Source organism: Semicossyphus pulcher, unplaced genomic scaffold (genome assembly GCF_022749685.1).
Source record: "Semicossyphus pulcher isolate SPU_LCO1_2020_fin unplaced genomic scaffold, fSemPul1.0.p SCAF_1, whole genome shotgun sequence".
NCBI lineage: Eukaryota > Metazoa > Chordata > Actinopteri > Labriformes > Labridae > Semicossyphus > Semicossyphus pulcher.
The window spans coordinates 2094927-2114644 of record NW_027211603.1 but is presented as its reverse complement, the minus strand read 5'-3'; the positions used below and the strand labels follow the sequence as shown (position 1 = coordinate 2114644).

Genomic DNA, 19718 nt, shown 5'->3' with positions numbered 1-19718 from the left:
ACTGCCTCCGCCGGCTCGCCTGGTGCCACATGGTGCCATGTCTTCCACAGGTAAGCAACACACACGCACCTTTCCTCCTTCCAACACATCAACTTCGATGATGTTCACTCGGTGCCCAACCCACCCGGGGGGCCTTAAGAACTCGAGGGAGAGACGAACTCGAGGGGCTTGAAGAGCTTGAGGAACAAGAGAACTTGCAGGGCCTTGAAGGCCTTGAAGGGCCTTGTGGACTGAAGATCTTGAGAACTTTAGAGAACAGAAGAACTTGTGACGGCCCAGAAAAGCTAAGTCTGTAAATTTTTTATCGACATAACAAACCACTGATTTAATGCTCCAGCTTCAGAGCTTGCTCAGTGACACAAATCAAACACACCCAGTGTGAGTGTTGGTCATGTTATCATCATCACAGGGACTGCAGCTTCTACTGTTATCTGCTATGTGTGTGTCTGTGAGTGTGTGTGTGTGTCCGTGTGTGTGTTAGTGTAAGTGTGTGTCTGTTTGTCAGAGGTCAGGGGTAGTGGTTTATTTTAGGGAGCAGCAGATATGAAACATCCTTTAGCTTCAGGAAGCATGCAGGATGTTTGCTCCTCTGTGCGCCATCAAAGAGAAATCTGAAGGTTGTAAAAGTTCATTAACGTCTTTGAAGTCACCGTAAATATTATATTTCTTTAAATCAAAAAGTTTGGATGTTATAAATGTTGAACAACGGACACTCTGCTGTTTCTCTGACTCGTGTTCCTCTGGGAAGAATTTAAAGAAGTGAACACCCTTAAAGATGGCTGACCTCACCCCTTCTTGGCTCATATGAAACACAATGTTATAAATGATGAAGAAAAACAGCTCATATCTCAGGAAACAGACAAATGTCAGCGGACTCAAATAAAACTCTCAGCTGTGACAAAGAGTTTCTAAAATGTTGCTGAACACAGTTTATCCACCAAAAACCTTCAGACTGAATTCAGACTGACGAGTTTCAGCTTCATAACGTGTTCAAATATGGGGGTTAAAAATAAAAACTGGTCTCTCCGATCATCATGAGTAGCCTATTATGAGAAAGAAAATAGTATCCAATTAAACTCAAATCCTTTTTGCCCTCTGGTGGGAGATTCAAGGTTCCTTGTAGCAGGCCGAAAAAGCATTCATCCTGCCATGATGTCCGTTAATGACAGCAGATGATCGCAGAGGTGCTGCACGTTACAAAGATAAAGATCATAAAGGTAAGATATCTGTGGGGAGTACAGGTAAAAACTCAAAGTTTAATAAATCACTTTGTCACTTCCCTCCTCTGAAAAAAGGTCATTGGGGTTAAAGGTTCACCTTTACATGATTATCTTCCCCGTTCACCTGTTTCTGTGCGCCTTTACCTGCTCACCTACCTGTCACCTGTATCTGTTCACCTCAGGTTGGATTTGATTACATTTATTTTGAACATGTAAAAAAGAAGCAGGAAGGTCACACAGAAAACAATAATTACACAATAGAAAGCTTAACGCTGCATCAGATTGTCAAACACTTGATGACTCTGTGTACACGTCCGAGAAGGAAGAAGTACAGACTTACTTAATCCCACCCCCTCCCCATTAGTCATTTATAACCTGTGCATCTGTACCTGATCCTCTACCTGTCCCACCTGATCACATGCATCTGTTTCATCAACCTGTCATCACCTGACTTTACGTTATGAGTTGATGAATATATTTATAATAGATGAATGTTTCCATCTCAGACAGAATCAGATTTAACTTTTCGATTCAGCTGAAGAACAAACTTTAATATTTGTTTCATCACATGAGCGAGAAACAGACGCACTGCTGATCCTTTCATTCATGGGATTTATCAGATGACCAAAACGTACTTGTATTTATGAATGTACTGAATTATATTTTGATTTTATTATCTATAATTATTTAGTGTCTGTGAGTCTTTAGTGTGAAACATCATCAGGTTAAACTTTCTTTAACAGTGAATCATTTAAACCAGGTCCGTTTCCATCAGCAGCGCTCTGGTTCTATCACAACCGGTCTGCTGTCATCAGTACTGGTGGGCTGCAGGTGAGGCTGCGGAGCTGCACGTGTCTGGTTTCTCCTCCGGGAGGGGCGGGGACAGTTCGGGGGGGCGGCGATGAAGAGGAGGAGCAGCTGGTCTCGGTTCAGTCTGTCGCAACGTTTTCTTCTTCTCTTTGTTTCTCATGAAAAGTTCTGATGGACTAACTCTGACCGGATCAAACCGGACTACGAGCCGATCAAGCCTGGATTAGGGGTCAGGATCAGCGGGATCCGGAGCTGGACCTGGAGCTGGACCCGGACCCGGGGCGGAGGAGAGGAGACTGGACTCTTCTTCAGGTCTGGTTTCTGGGTGTTTGGATCCGAATCCAGATCATGGATCGGTAGGACGGACTTTTGTGGAAACTTTTACTTTTGTCTCCATGGAGATGTTTTTTTCCCGCCATTTGAAGAGCTGATCACACTCTGATCAGGTATCGATACTCTGTATTGATCGTGTATTGATCAGCGGGATGGCCGCGCTCCTGCTGCTGCTCGCGCTCTGGACCTGCGGACACGCCGAGGGCGCGTTCGCGCAGCGCAACTCCTACAGCCTGTATGCAGGCGCGCACGGGAACACGCACGGAGCACGCGCCGCCAGCAGACACAGGTAGGCTGACACGTGCACGGAAAGCCTGATGATGATGATGTTGATGATGAAGGAGGCGGAGCTGACGTCAGAGTTTATGACCTCACCAAAGAAGTAGAGTTTGTATGTGTGCGCGTGCAGCAGAAGTTCTATTGTGAAAGAGAAGTGTCAGTGGTTTGCTGGTTTGGATCCTGGTCCGGTTCTGCAGGTTGTTCTGCTGAGGCCGGTGTCACGTGTGTTCTTTTCCTGTAAAAACACGAATGACACACGACTGCGTCCACTTCTTACACAGTCTGTGGTGTCTCTGGTAAAAGCAGGTTCTCCTTTAGGTTTAAACTTTGACCTTGGATCGAGCAGAACGGCCCCACCTGAGGATGAGACTGCAAACTGGCTCATAACATTTCTGTTTCGTAGTTTGGATTCAGACCTGCTTCAAAAGTGATCAGTCACGTTTTAAAATCAATTCTAAATCAAACAGGGAGCCGGTGGAGAGAAGCGAAGACGATGTATGAACCTGTATGAAGGGGAGAAGCTGCTTTCTGAACTCGCTGCAGGGAGTGAAACCGGAAAGAAGCCGAGTCTGGAGATGATAAACGCCTGAAACACTTTCTCCTGCTCAGAATGTGACAGCATGCTTTTACTCTGGAGGAGGAACTTCTTAGTTTGTTCCCTATTTTTAAGTCTATTTTTGTTTTAGTTATGAACCAAAACACCAAGACATCCTTTAAAGCGTAAACCGACTTCTGATTCTGATTCTGGACGACTTTTTCGATCTGCGGCTCAAAGCTTATTTCTGAATCAAACAGTAAATGTTTGGAGACGGGGTTCACACATTAGATGTGGAAGCTGCAGGTCAAAAACACCTTCACACACTGATCACACACTGGGTTTAGAAATACATGAAATATCTGGACAGTTTCCTGGTTTGTGTGAAGTGTAACAGTTCGTACGTGAAGCATGAAGAGCTGAAAACATCAGCTGATGTAACCTTCCTTACATTAATTCATCAAACGTACTCTAATGTCGTATTTCTCTCATCTTTTCTTCATGTTTCCATAATTTGTGCTTCGACCGGAGCTCTTTTAATGACCTCACGTTCTTCTGCGATGCTTTAGCGGCACCGTCTGCAGATTTAGCTCCATACAGTCACGTTTTATTTTGGACGATTTTCTGGAAATTCAGTTAAAACTTGAGCAACGTTTGGATGAAACCTGACGACCGCTCATCACAGAGCTGCTGTAGATGGGATGGATCAGTTCCCACACACACATGTTGACAGCTGGGTTTGAAATAGTTCACTGCTGTGTGTGTGTGTGTGTGTGTGTGTGTGTGTGTGTGTGTGTTTGTGTGTGCGCGGTTTGAGCAGAAGGCCGTGATGATAAGGGTGTGTTATGTTATGGTGTGTGTGTTTGCAGAGATAATGTTAGATTTGGTAAGAGTATGTTTTTCTTTTTTTGAGGGTGTGTTGTTTTTAACATCAGGGTTTTATTTTGGCGGGACAGTGTGGGAAACATGTTGATGCAGTTGTGTTGTTGTGTAGTTTGTCACAGTGTGATTGTTAATGTGAATCATGTGTGTGGCTGGGCGAGAAAGTTCTCTCAATGTGGGATCGCGACAAAATTTCTGTTCAGAACAAAGATAAACTTTGGACATTTTCAGACATCTCGATATGAGGAGATCAAACATACAGGTTACCGTATTGGTCCGAATATAAGATGGTTTTTTTCCTTGACGTACATGAAAAAGTGGGATCGTCTTATATTCGGGGTCTGGACTTATATGTACGAGTGTACCCCTCATGACCGAGGCCAGCCGTCACTCACAGCTGCAGAGCCAGGGGGATGAAAGATGGAGAGACACGGTGATCGTCCGGAACAAAGTGGTTTAAAAGTCGGCCGAGTTAACCGACAACTGATGCGAGTCATGATGCTGATTTTAAGATAATGGTTATCAATGCAGCAGAGTCATTAAACAACTGTCCAGCAGTCAAGAAACACGGTGTCACAGAGGGTAATGTCTGAAGACGGAGAACCCAAAAAGTTGGTCTTAAAAATGCTAACAGTCTTAGCTAGCAGATGGTAACAGAGAACATCGTACCATGGTCCTCAAAGCAGCCGCTTCCAAGAGACAGGAGAGTGTGTGAGTGTGTTACTGAACAACAGAACGAAGGTCTGCCCGTTACCAGAGCAGTCATCCAGCTGTTTTAACACTGCTCTATAAACAGACCTCACTTATATTCAGTTTAAATGTGATCATTTAATCTTACAGATGTTGAAAATGTGATTTTATTTAAAAGGTAAAATAAAATTGAGTTTTTTTATAAAACAAATTTGGTCTTCGAAAAGTCTTTTTCATTAAATGTGGGAGGTCGTCTTATAATTTGGGTTGTCTGATATTCTGACAAAAACAGAAGTCTGCATTTTTTGTCTCGAACATGAAGTGCAAGCAGGAGAACACGCCCACTTCCCTCTGCGAAGTATGTTCTAAATGCCATACTATACTAGCAGTACGTACTGATTTGGCCAAAATGTAGTATGCAGTGAAAAAGCAAAATGTGCAGTACGCCAAAAGTACCTGGATGTCAGCCTGATTCGGAAAAAATGTCCAGTATGTATCGGACCAGTCTGCCTCGCCTACTGTATCCCACAATGCAAAGCGTTGGAACGTCACAATGGCAGTTGAAATGACGGACAGCAGCAGCATTCCTGAAAAGCAGAAGGGGGCGCTATAGCTAAAGAAGCAGCTTTTTGCTATTGGCGGGCTGTTGTTTACTTCACCTTTCCAAAACCGGAAACTGGTGCCTGGCGTTGCGTACTGCAAAATAAATATGAACAGCTCCATACTACATACTACTGCCGAACACAGTATGCAGTATGTAGTATGTAGTATATAGTATATAGTATGCAGTATGTAGTATAGTGTATGTAGTATGTAGTATGTAGTATATAGTATGCAGTATGTAGTATAGTGTATGTAGTATGTAGTATATAGTATGCAGTATATAGTATGTGCTATGTACTATGTAGTATGCAGTATGTAGTATGTAGTATATACTATCTGATTTTGAACACGGCAATAGTCTTCTTTAAAGGAGAAGATAAATAACTCCCAGAAATGAGGATTTGCTGACAGAAAGCGAACAGAATGTCGATGATATGGGAGTTGGTGCAGCTCAGCCTGCAGCCCCTTCAACAGACGTCCTGTGTCTGCTGAAGAACGTCAGAGAGACGCTGATTTACTTTTAATCATGAGGTTCATCTGGATGTATACGGTATATAACAGGCCTCACTAACATCAGTGCTTTTATCTGTGATTATCTGTCCTTTAAAACACAGTACAGCCTGTAAAAGGGGGAACTCGCTTCCTAATCTATATTCTGTATTTTAAAGCTTTAACCATCTGGTTGCTTCAGGCTTTCTTCATTATCAGGATGCTCTTCAAACTGGCAGCTTCTGGTGATAAATATCGACAATGAGCAAATGCGGAAAGTATTTTTTCCTTATCGCCGCCCAGCCCGACTCGTGTGCGGCAGTAGTGACATCATCTGGTTTTTATCTGATTTAAGGACTCTTATTTTGAAGGGACACCAGAGATGATGATATTCTCGGGAAGTGGAAGTCACACTGAATGATATTAGCACGTGTTTCATGTCTTTGTGTGATCATGTCTGACTCAATTAGGACTCGGAGAAGGAGTGTAATTTTCTACTCTGACTCACCTCCGAGCCTCCCTTCAGCTCTCCGGCGCCCCCTGAGGAGGCTTCTGTCTTTAGTCTCTGTCCTGTTGTCTCACCCTGAACGATGAGTTAAATTAATGACAGGTAGACAAAGGATTTCCCTCTCATCCTGTCTGAACAGAGCTGCATCTCTTCCTTAGTCCTGACGAGCCTGAGCTAAACAGCAGAGTTTGTGTTGCAGGGTCGCGTGAGAGAGAGTTTGTGAAATCTTTCTCTGGATCACATTTTATTCTGAGGAATAATTTAAAGTTTGATACAAATATAGCAAAAAAAACAGATGCAAAACTGCCAAAGCTTTGATGTTGTGTTCAAAAGAAAGATGATGACACAGAAGCAGATATAACATGTAGTTTAGACATGTCTAATTACAGGAATCAGAGGGAAGTTGTTCTCAGCAAGTTCGACAAAACCTCAATCTCTGAACCCATCGGCTATCGTCTGATGATGATGTATCCTCTGGAAGTGACAGCGAACTTCTCTGTATTTCCACTTTAACCAGCATTTAGCGATAAACAACTTCCAGCCAAGACGTCCTTCTCCGTGCGTTGCATTGTTTACAGTCCTACTTCAGTCATGCTGTTGTAATGAAAAGTTATGAAGAATATAAATGTCATAACAAATAATAAAACAAACAAGGATCTGTGATAAAGACACTGATCAGTTCTGTCATGTGTGTTACATCAGTCATGTGCAGTTAAAGAGAACAGTGAAGATGTGATACGTCGAGATGCATGTGAAGCCGTGCTGTGAAAGTCGAGGCTGGCAGAAAGCAGAAGAAGTAAAAAATATCTTTAATTTTGCTCAAAGAAAAATAATCCAAACTCTAACCCGTGATGTCACTGGAGTTGAAACTATGACCCCAGGCTCCTCTTGAGCAGGTTAGAGGTGACGAGAACTTAACATGGCGACCCAGCCTGGTTTACAAAGAGCCATCGTCATGACAATGAAAACTTTGTTTTGATAGATAACTGATAATTACGATTTACGATAAAAACAACACCAGCCGACCAAATGCAGTCACTTAAGCTCCGTTCACACACACTGTCCGGGCGGGCTGCATGTGTGGACACAAACGGTGACTTTATGCAGACTTTCGCTGTGTGAACATTTTGTGTGAAAAGGTCTTACAGGTCAACTTTCCGCTGTACTTCTTCTCCACACGGCCCATGCTTGCTTTGTTTACATTCTGTTGTGCTGAAATGAACTGTGGGGAAGTGGGATTGGACCAATCAATCAAAGTTCCCCAGCAGGAGCGTGAGCTTGCAAGTATCTGATTGGCTGACGAGCCAGATGAGGTCACTCTGCTGCAGCATGATGGATTCTTTCAGTGTGTTTTTCATGCTGATTAAATGTGGGACAAAGAAAGGCCCGACGCTCTGCAGCAGCTCAGCGTCAGAGACGTGATGCCGCTTCTCTGGAGCGTCTGCTGGAAGTCTTCCTGTGCTGCTGACTGATCACTGTCAGCTGCTCGGTTTCTGCTGATGAATAAAAAACACTTCCTGCTGCTGCTTCACATTAAAAGCTTTTACTAGAAACACAGAGGGAGGCTTTTATTGTGGTTGAAGAGTTGTATAACGTTAATCACAGGTTAAAGGCATTCATTAGCAACTAATATGAGACTCATGTAAAATATTTAAAGATGCCAATTAATGCCTCCATCATCATAAATAATAATCCAGCCTCATTATCTTTTATTAGATATTATATTACATGATTTCTCACCATCAGGATGTTGTTAGGGTTCGAGCTTCATCCATTTACTTGTGAGCGACCAGTCGAGTAAGAACGAGCGTTCAGGCTAATCTCGATTTACAGATTCTACATAGGAATGTAGAATTTCTATTTCTAGATATTTAGTACAGGAAGTGTTCTGGTTTCTGTTTGTAGTACGCTTGTAGTCCAAGTAATAGTGACCAATCACATATGCAGGACAAACAGTCCATGTGGAGAGCAAAAGCAGGCAGAACGTAATCCACCGTAATGACATCTGTGACTTCTGACAACGATGTAGCTTCTTATTCATCTCTATGAACATCTGCAGCAAGTTCAGCTAACAGTCTGTTCTAGATCAAACATTCAACTTGAGATAAATCTGCTTCACACTGTGTCACTAAAGCCGCTCAGCGCTTAGATCTCCTGACTGCCTCGAATGCATCATAGATGATGGCGCCGCCCTCTGTTCAACAAACTTGTCATGTTAAAGTAGTTTTCTTCTCCTCTTGAGGACAGACCTGACAAAGCTTCATGTTGTTCCTAATCTCATGATGTTGTTATTAAAATGAAGAGCCGTTAATTAAAGTCGATCACAAGAAAATCTGTTTCTGTTTGGGCTTCATCCCGCTGAAGTAAGCCAGAGTGCAGCCTCTGTGTAACTTCCTGTTTACAGTGAGACTGAGACTCAGCACAGACAGATGAACGGGCGCTCCTCCGGGGGATGGAACAAACCAAGAAGTGACGGCGTTTATTTAGCAGACATATCTGGAGGGAGAATTTACCTTCACTTTGATCCGAACACACGGTCGCTTCTCGAGCTGCTGACTGGACTGTAAACAATGCAGCGCACGGAGAAGGAAGTCTGGAAGTCGTTTATCGCTAAACGCTGGAAAAAATGGACACGCCCGACATGTTCACTGTTGCTCCTAGAGGATATATCGTCGTCAGACTATAACTGATGGGTTCATAGATTGGGGTCAGGCTTAGGTGTTGCTGTGTGGTTAAGGTTGGAGTACTTGATAGATAGTGGTTAAAGCAACAGTAAAAGGGGGAGGAGGAAAAGGCCGGGGGGAGTCAGGTACGGAAGAACGCCTCAACTGTCAAATCTAAAGAGAAAACAAGAAAAATACATCAGAGATATTCAATGAAATTAGACTTAAATGACTTAAATATCTGTCAGTTAAAGAGTAAAGCTTTGAACTTTTGTTTTTTTAATCTCATCGCTCCTCAATCAACTGGCTCAGAGCAAACAAGGAGAAAATAATCTGTAATATGAAGATAAACATGCCAGTAGTCTGTGAGTTATCAGTTTCATTCAGAGGCTGCACGTTGCACACACACACACACACACACACACACACACACACACACACACACACACACACACACATACACACACACACAAGCTGGCAGTAAAGCAGCAGTGATGTCATCGGCAGAAAACTGAAACAAACGCCCGAATGACTCATTTCCTGTAGAGAGAGTGACATCAATCACACTGTGTGTGTGTGTGTGTGTGTGTGTGTGTGTGTGTGTGTGTGTCGTTTTCTCTGGACTCTGGTGAGCAGTGAGTTCTGTCTGCTGTGTGGAGATTAAAATCAGTTAGAAAACATCGGTGTGACTCCACGTCTCTGGTTCAGATGACACTTTGATCCCTCCTGTTCACCGAGATGTTAGAGGAGTGAGATGTTAAACAAATGTTTTAACAGGAGAGTGAACATCCATCAGTCTGTTACTAAAAAGGTTTTGAGACCATAAACTCATTAAGAAAATATTTACTGAGGTTATAAATAAACTGAGAAGGACGCCTGTTTCTCATCTGTCTCCATACAATCTGACTTCTTTGCAGCCAGTGGAGTCGCCCCCTGCTGGCCGTCAGAAGAGTGCAGCTTTAAGGCACTTCCACATTGACTTCACTTTTGAAACACTTCTTTATTACAGCCAATACCTGCAGAAAGACAGATTATATCCTTCTTGATTTTGACCTGATTTTAAATTAAAACCGGACATTACCACATCCAGATTACCAGTGCTCTAAAAGGGACTACATACTTTGTCCACAGGGGGCGCCCAAAGCCACACAAAATGAAAGTTCCCTGCACTCGCTTTAGGGTGCATTCACACCTGGCAGCTTTGGTCCGTCTGGTTTCGACAGGTGAGAACACGCATTCGAACTCAGACCCGGACCATGGTCCGCTAGAAAAGACGGTTCTCAGTTCGTTTCCAAAAGAACCACGGTCGGAGGATAAACCGACCGGGGATCAGACGATGGCTCACCGTGTTTCTATGAACACGGCGGGGACGTTACACAGGATGAATGTGCAGCAGTAAAACTCCTTTTTTTAAATGTCTGTTTTGTTCTTACTCTGGGACTCGGAGCTCTCTGTCACTGTGAGGACGACGATGAATGATACATTAACATGGAGCTCAAACATCAGTACAGAAAACGAGATCATGGCTCTGTGTTGTTTCAAACAGCTGCTTTCAGTCTGATCGTCACAGTTCACCAGATGTGAAGGAAACATTTAACGTTCTTTTTTAGTTCCAGTTCTTCAAATGTAAATAAACAAGTTCCCCTTCTGAGTTTAACTTGGTCCCTCAGTTTAGTTATTTAGAAAGGATTAAAACTTCCTGAGCTGAATCTGTTTTCAGAGTTAGTTCTTTTAATGTGATGGAAGAGTTTCTGTTTGGTGTTTGATGGAAACTTGTGACGTCCGAGTTGAATTAGCTCTTTTAATAGTTTCACTTCCTCAGAAGTGATGGAAGAGTTTAGTTTCTTGATTTCATGTGGTTCTTAATCTCCAGGCCCAGCTGTTCAAAAGTAATCTTGTGGGATTATGGCTAACAGATTGGATCAAGTCTTGAGATCTTGTAATTCACTTCAGGTTTGTCTCTGGATCAAAGCCCCAGTTTGTGTTGTTCAGAACTTTTGATCAGGATCGGGATAACTTTGATCCCAAACATCAGGATTCTCCTGATCCCAGCAGAGGCGAGGATTCAGGCTGGGTCAGAGGGATTTTGTCCCCCTAAAAATAATCCACCCAAAAGCATCAATATCAAACATGAATCGTTCAATTTAAGGCTACAGTGAAGAACTTTAGAGCACTGGTAATCTCAAAACCAATCAGCTACTGTCAGACGACGAAATATCCTCTGTGAGAAAAGGTGAACATGTCAGAGCCATCAGTTATGATGCATTCGAGGAAGTCGGGAGATGTAAGTGCTGAACTGCTTTCATGACAGCGTTAAGGGAATTTGTGAAGTTTTTGATCTAGAGCAGATTGTTAGCTGTTAGCATACAAATGTCTGTTTATAAGAAGCTCAGATGACGCTGATGGGAGCCGGGATGTTCCGCCTGCTCTTGCTCTCCACACAGACTGTTTTTCCTGCATACGCCGCAGCCTGCTGATACGTGATTGGTCAATACAACTCGGACCACAAACAGAAACTAAAACACTTCCTGTACTAAAATACAGTCGCACGCCTACAGATTCTACATTTTACATTATGTAGAATCTGTCAAAAGAGATTCGAGCTTGAGTTGGTACTCCGTCTGTAACTTGGATCACGTTGATCCGGTTCTGGTTTACTTTGAGAACCAGGACAAACGTAAGATGGATTAGATATTTTTATCAGGTTGTGGAATCAAAAAGCGTTTTGGTTCCCTGCTAACGTTCCTGAATACAACAGTAAGAGTGAGGAGGAGACAGTTCATCTTTTACCCACATTAACCAGACATAGTTTGGGGCCTCCGGTTCAGTTTAGACATAAACATTTGTTGCTCTTAAATACACAAACAGTATTTCTGGTTAATATTTGAAACACAGTCCGGCCTCATGTTGAGTGTAGTTCTGCAGTAAATGCTTAGTCTGGGTTGAGTCTGTGTGATGTCACTCGTGCCTTCAGCATTATATCATGTGTTTTATAGTCGGACACACACACACACACACACACACACACACACACACACACAGTTTGTCTTTTTCAGATGATGTTGTAGTTGTGTTTGCGTGTGCTGTCCCCTACAAGCACATGTTTTTAATTAGAGTGAATGCATTCAAAAAGATCTGTGCTCCTACTTTAATTGTATTATACAGTCAGACTGTATCACAGCACTGCAAATGATTTTAGCCTTCTGTTTGAGTTAAGACCAGACACAGAAAGTGTCCTCACATTAGGCTTTGATAGTAGAAAACACTGATTTAAAACAACTTCACTCAGGAGAGACAGGAAATGAAGTACAGGTGAGTATTTATTGTAACAGATGATGTGGTTTTGAAGTATTGTTGGAAAGTTTTGTTGGCTAAACTCTGCAGGGAGATGTTGTAATCAAAGGGCGTTTGCGCTGAGATGCAGACAGATTTATCCCCCGTGGAGTCCAGACACGGGTGGTGGAGGCGTTGGCTGACGTCTGCTGAGGATGATGAAATGATGAAGCTGATGATGAGGACTGGGCGGTGATGGGGAGGTGTTGGGATGCACATAACAAGGGTGCGGATGATCTGGAAGCAAAGGAAAGCCATATTAAAAGAGACAGACTGATACTGACATATAAAAAGATGGCCGACATGACAGCTCCCTAAAAGTGAAGCCAAACCCTCTCTATCGCCCCCTGCTGACTGGCTGCAGTGTAGCTCATAAAGCCCGCCTCCTCCATGTTAACAGATGGGACATGAGTCAAACTATAAAATCAAAATACACGTCAAATACATTTTTCTGTCATTATAGTTAGTTCTTATCATGCTGATTTATGTCCAAGTGTTTTCTCACAAGTTTACTTTTAATTAGTTATTTGGTGCTGTCAAAAGGGGGTGTGACCTCGTGATTGACAGCTCTCTGGACAAATGGGGCTACTGAAGCGTTCTGTCTGGAAGGGGCGGGACGTCAATTTTGCGGCTCCACCGACCGATCTCTACTGCTCACACTAAAGATGGCAGCGCCTGCTCCGGGGGATTTTAGCTTCGTTTTTATACAACGAGAGAGGAGGAGATATGTCGTCCATCTTTATGTTCAGTCGCTGGCCCATTTCCACCAGATAATATCGGCTCATTGATGTGTCGCGTTAGCAGAAGAGTCACTTCAGTGAAGCTGACTCTGTGAACTCTTGGATAAAACAGTTCTTTGGACATAAGCAGCAACATTATCTGGACGTTGAACATCTGTTTGTGTCTGCAGCTGCAGAACTTAAATTCCTGCTTGTTGTTCTGCATGCCGGAAAAAATAAATCACCACAATTGAATTGAAACACAAAGAGACACAGTCTGCTGCTGATCCAACATGGCCGACACAGAAACATTCACACATTCCTCATTATCACACCATGATGACATCCGCACCACGCGCTGAACATTTCCTGTGATTTCACAATATATCACGCACACACACACACACACACACACACACACACACACACACACACACACACACACAATAAGTGTCTGGTTGTGTTTAATGGGTCTCTGTGTGTGAAGCTGTCACATGATCTGCACGATGATTTAATTTATAAACTGAATTTATAAACTGTAACATAAATTTAATGAAGCAGAAAATGCAGCTGTCGTGCCTCGTGGTCGTCCTCGACTCTTCTTATTTCCTGTTTATTTGTTGTGTTAATTCTGTTTGGAAACAGGCTTCAAAGCAACACAATCATACTTTTACTTTTCAGCTGTTAAATGGAAAACTATTCTCACTTAGATCACCTGTCAATAGGGAACATTAATGGCTGGGATTACCTGTTTCTGTACCTGGGAAATATAAGGATGTGTCATGTTTTCAATGAGGCAACGCAGCCATGAATTCCCACAGTGTACAACCGACTTCAAAATAAGACATACAAAACTGTGGGAGAAACCAAGTCATTATATAGTAAGATATCAGCTGTGTGGAAACACATATCCTTTTAGGTGTTTGGAATAGTCTGCTGGTCGTACAGTTCTATAAAGTCCTCCAAAACATCTGCACATGCTCAGTTCTGACCTCAGTTGACCCAAACAGATGTTTTTTTGTTTTGTATCTGCAGCTGACCAACAGAATAACAATGTACACCAGGAGAATAACGTCAAGTAAGGGTTGTACACCCTCAGTGTCAGTGTACGATTCTAAATGAAAGTCCTGTGACAAACAGACAGAGAGAAACACTCAAAAATGATTGTAAAGAACTGTAAAGGACATGTAAAAAACGGACAGAGTGAGACCTCCCTTTTGTTGTATATGATTGTCGGGAAAGGATAGTTAGAAAAAATCTGAGTGAGACATCCTCCATGTCGTATATAATTGTAAAGGAAGGATAAAAAGAAACGTTTGGAGTGAGACTTCCCTTTTGTTGTATATGATAATAAAGAAAGAATAGTCAGAAACAGACAGAGTGAGACATCCTATATGTTTTTTATGATTGTATAGAAAGGATAGTAGGAAACAGACAAAGTGAGACACCCTCCGTGTTGTATGATTGTAAAGAAAGGATAGAAAGAATTGGACCGAGTGAGAGCTCTCTTATTTTGTATATGATTGTAAAAAAAAAAAAAAAAGATAGTAAGAAATGGACAGAGTGAGACATCCTCCGTGTCGCATGTGATTGTCAAGAAAGGTTGTCAGAAACAGACAGAGCGACACCTCCCTTCTGTTGTATTGTCAAGACAGGTTGGTCAGAAACAGACAGAGTGAGACCTCCCTTATGTTGTATTGTCAAGAAAGGATAGAAAGAAATGGACAGAGTGAGACCTCCTCTTTTTCATATATGATAGTAAAGAAACGATAGTAAGAAATGTTGAGAGTGAGACCTCCTTTATGTTGTATATCATTGTCAAAAATGGATAGTAAGAAATGGACAGAGTGAGACATCCTCTGTGTCACATATGATTGTACAGAAAGGTTGTCAGAAATGGACAGAGTGACACCTCCCTTCTGTTGTATTGTCAAGACAGGTTGGTCAGAAACAGACACACTAAGACCTCCCTTATGTTGTATTGTCAAGAAAGGATAGAAAGAAATGGACAGAGTGAGACCTCCTCTTTTTTGTATCTGATAGTAAAGAAATTATGGTAAGAAAAATTTTGAGTGAGACCTCCCCAATGTTGTATATGATTATACAGAAAGGTTGTGTCAGAAATGGACAGAGTGATACCTCTCTTATGTTGTATGATTGTAAGGAAAGGATAGAAAGAAATGAACAGAGTGAGAGCTCCTCTTTTTCGTAAATGATATAAAAGAAAGGATAGTAAGAAATGGACAGAGGGAGACGTCCTCCGTGTTGTATACGATTGTAAAGAAAGGTCAAGAGATGCTCTCTAGTCATTTCTTGCTTCTCCATCAAGTCTGAAGTCTCTGATTAAGAGTCCAAGCCAAATACCAAGTCTTTAAAGGGAGAGTCCAAGTCAAGTGCCATGTCTTAGAACTTTGAGTCAAAGTCGAGTCTCAAGTTTTCGCTCAAAGTCCAAATCAAGTCTCAGTCATTGAGCTACTGACCATGTCAACTCCTATCATTATAAAGACAAGTTTAGATATGCTCACAAGTCCCTTTTTCCATTCAAAGTCCCGAACAGGTCTCAAGTCGTTGGTCACTAGTCTCCGCTTATTTGTAGCCCTGGACACAGTTGGCTCTATGTTGTTTGTAACCTGGTGGCTCTTCTTTTGTTCCAGTGTCTGCACCTGTCTGACTGTGGTTTAATCTGTTCATGCTGCCAGCAGCTAACACCTGAATTGAACATACTGCCTGTGCATGTGTGTGTAAACAGGAACTGGTGTGCATTCGTGGTGACAAAGACAGTGAGCTGTGTGGTAGAGGACGGAGTGGAAACCTACGTGAAGCCTGATTATCATCCCTGCAGCTGGGGGAACACGCAGTGCAGCAGGGTGGTGATGTGAGTACACACACGTTTAACACAAACACAAATACACACACACAAGACCTCACACATTTTAAATGCCTCATTGCACGAACAAGTCATTTAACAGGTTAAGACGTGACATAGTTTAGCCTGCTGTCGGTTCTTATTTGAGTAAATCATACACACTAGTGATGTTTAGATTGCAGATTACACTAATTACTAGTCTGCAGTTTATTCCATTCAGTGTCAACAAATCAGTAAATCAGTGTCCTGTCAGAAGGGTTTCCATCTGTCGTTCAAATCGTACTTCTCTTTTTCTCTCGTGTCTCTGCAGGTATAGGACCTACATGAGGCCGCGGTACAAAGTGGCCTACAAGATGGTGACAGATATGGAGTGGAAGTGCTGCCATGGTTACAGTGGAGAGGACTGCAATGTTGGTCCAGTCGGAGGAGCAGGTACCCAGATATCCACCACCAGACCTCAGCCCAGGCCGGGACATGGAGGAGGAGGACAGACAGGAGGAGGACATGGAGGAGGACAGACAGGAGGAGGAAATGGATCTGGTGGACAGAGAGGAGGTTATGAAGGAGGCAGCTCTGGATCTGGAGGTGGTGAGTGGAATTGATTTACATGTGTCTCATGTATTTTACATGTATTTTCTCCAAGCCTCAATTCTTGATCTTCTATCCTTGCTGCTCGATCCTTTCTCCAAACTCCTCAATCATCGCTCGTTGCTCTTCAAGCTTCAGGCCTTGATCCCTCCTGAATCCTTATTCCCAATGCTCATCAATCCTCCATCCATGCTCAATGCTCACTCCTTCATCCTAATTCATTCATCCTTGCACCACGATCCTACCTGCTTATTCTAATCTTACCCTAATCTTCAGTCACCACCTCTTGCTCCTCTCTCCTCAATCCTTACTCCTTGATGCTTGCTCCTCACTCCTCAATTTTGGCTCCTTACTCCTCAAGCTCTTCTCCTTAATTTTTGATCTGTGCTCCTCAGTCATCACTCCTAGCTCCCTCCATCCTTACTCCTTGATCCTCAACTCCTGACTCCTCCAACCTCCCTGCTTAATTCTTGGTTCTTACTCCTTCATCCCCACTGCTTAATCCTCCCTCCTGAATCCCAACTTCCATCTTCCATCAACTCTTACTTGTTGATTCTTGCGCCGAGAACCTTAATGCTCAATCTTGCTCCCTGATCCTCTCTTTGATCCTTTCGCCTGGATCCTTACTCCGTAATCCTCGCTCCTCAATCCCCGCTGCTTGAACCTCACTCCTTGCTTCTTGCTTCGCGCTCCTCACTGCTTGATTGTCACTCGTCACTCCCTTGAATCTTACTCCAAACTCCTTAGTCCTTGCTTCTTACTTCACTGTTATTCCTCGATCCTCACTCTTCACTTTTTGGAGCAGAAATAAGAGCTTCAGGACACCTGCATGATTGCAGACCAGAACGACCTCCCCATCAACTGAGGAGCATTGAGTGAGGAAAAATGTAATTAGAGACTTCCAATGCACCCTGTATCTACAAGACAGAGGAAGTATTCTGTGACCTCTGCTGGTGGCCAGCACAAACTGCTTTGTTCGTGTTTTAGATGTGTGGCTCCACCTTTGTCTCCATGTGACTGTAAAAGCTTCTGTGACTAAGACTCTGAAGTTGCCGCCTCTTTCTCTTCCAGGACGAGTTGAGAATGAGAAGGTGAGGCAGCTGGAGGAGAAGATCCAGAGTCTGACCAAGAACCTCCAGGACCTTCACACCACTATGAACACCATGAAGGAGAACTTCCAGCAGGAGGTCAACAAACCAGGCTTCAGTGGAGGAGGAGGAGGAGGCTCCTCTTCAGGAGGAAGAAACCCTGCTGATGCAGCTCAGCCAGAGATTAAAGAGACAATCCACAGCATTCAGACCAAACTAGACCAGCTGGACAACCGAACACAGGTGAGTCACTTTTTACCTGTGAGTACCGGAAAGATGTAGCTCTGAACAGAAACAAACATCATCTGAACTTCTAAAGTCACATTAGATATTTTTTAGTCTAAGTCAGCCTGTCACCTGACAGAGTGACGGTCCGACCAGTTTGATACAAAGGAAACTTGTAGAATCTGGTAGAAATATTCTTACAGAGAGGTTATAGTGTAAAAAGAGCAGAAATCAGACTGCTCTCTTGTGAATCATAACCATAGACTGGACATACATCAAAGCCACATCAGTTTGTTCTTTGTTAATGAAACCTTCAGTGAGGTGGATCAAAACTAAAAATAATTAAAAAAAATATTCCTTTGGATTCTATGTTTGAAACTGCGTCCACAATCACAGTAAACTCTGGAGTCTTCTTAAAACGAGCCTATTTGGCTATTGTATCGTATCGTAACGTATTGTATCGTATCGTATTGTATCCCAACGTATCGTATCATAATGTATCGTATCGTATCGTATCGTATCGTATTGTATCGTATCGTATTGTATCCCAACGTATCGTATCCCAACGTATCGTATCATAATGTATAGTATCGTATCGTATCGTATCGTATTGTATCCTTACATATCGTATCATATCGTATCATATCATAACGTATCGTATCATAACGTATCGTATCGTATTGTATCCTTACATAACGTATCATATCGTATCGTATCATAACGTGTCATATCGTGTCATATCGTATCGTATCGTATTTCCTCTTCATTAACCAGGCTATTAAAAGTGTATTAGTTCCTACCCATTAGTGCTAACTTCATTTGTTTAATTCTGTTCATTCCTACATTGTCGTCCAGCTCATTTATTTTTTTCTTCTCTGTGTATTTCTTTTCTTTTTTGCCTCAATGTAAACAAGCTCATAGAAATGATACAACGAACGGGCTAGACTTTCTGTGGATTGACGCGGCCCTGAGATCAGAACGGATCAGAGCTAGCAGTGGTCTGTTTTTCTCACCAGTGGTCTGCTTTACAGAAATATTAGACCTTACAATGCAGTAATTGACCAGATCAGAATGGAGGATTTAATACAGCCAAACTTAGGTAATGAAGTATCAGATCAGTAATCAGCTGCAGTGTCCAATTACGATCAGATTATTGAAACACTTCAGTGAAACAAGGTCTTGTAGTTTTTATATCAAGCTGTTCAAATGAATACAGATAGTTGTTGCACTTCTGTCTCTAAGTTGGGCTGTGATAGGAACTGTATTTGACCTCCTCTGCTCCAACAGGCTCATGATAAAACCCTGGTCAGCATCAACAACCACCTGGTGAACGGGAAAGGGAACGACCTGGACGGAGGTCTGTCTGGAGGAGGACAGAGTGGAGGGAGGCTGAACTCGCTGAAGGAGGAGATCCTGAGGGAGTTGGAGAGGAGGGTGTCCCTGTCCTGCTCCTCCTGTCAGGTACCACATCAACCTTTGGGATAGAGGTAGTAGCTCCTTTAAACTGATACTCAGGTCAGCTCAAGTCAAGGGTGAGCTCAGGTCATGGACTTCTGTGTGGGTGTGTTTGTGTGGTTCTATAGAGAACAGATATTAAATAACAGCATTAGTCTTCATAAGCATACAGTTTCCTGTAAACATTAACAGCAAAAACGTCTTCATCTTGTGTAGTTAAACAAATAGAGTTGTTGAATTAAACGTATGTTTTCTGGTTTATCCTGGAAAGAAAACAGTATATTCTATGTTACTGTCATGGAAACACTCACTGCAACATTTCTGTGGGCAAGAGAGCCCCCTTTTGGCCAAAGAGTGTAACTGCCATGCTTCTCTGACAGGAAACACAGCTTGTGCTTATACACATAATAAACACTCAGTATACATGTTACG

General features: G+C 42.7%; 1 protein-coding gene across 2 annotated transcripts in view; it reads left to right on the top strand.

Moving 5' to 3' along the window:
- The first annotated feature begins 2165 nt into the window (after nt 1-2165).
- LOC138584136 (EMILIN-1-A-like) overlaps nt 2166-19718 on the top strand; it is a 28259-nt gene continuing 10706 nt past the window's right edge. For both annotated transcript variants that reach the window (XM_069656413.1, XM_069656339.1), the window contains exons 1-5: nt 2166-2652; nt 15814-15939; nt 16241-16518; nt 17590-17849; nt 19119-19292. In XM_069656413.1, coding sequence (XP_069512514.1) covers nt 2516-2652; nt 15814-15939; nt 16241-16518; nt 17590-17849; nt 19119-19292 — 975 coding nt within the window. In that variant the 5' untranslated portion in view covers nt 2166-2515. The remainder of the gene's footprint in view (nt 2653-15813; nt 15940-16240; nt 16519-17589; nt 17850-19118; nt 19293-19718) is intronic.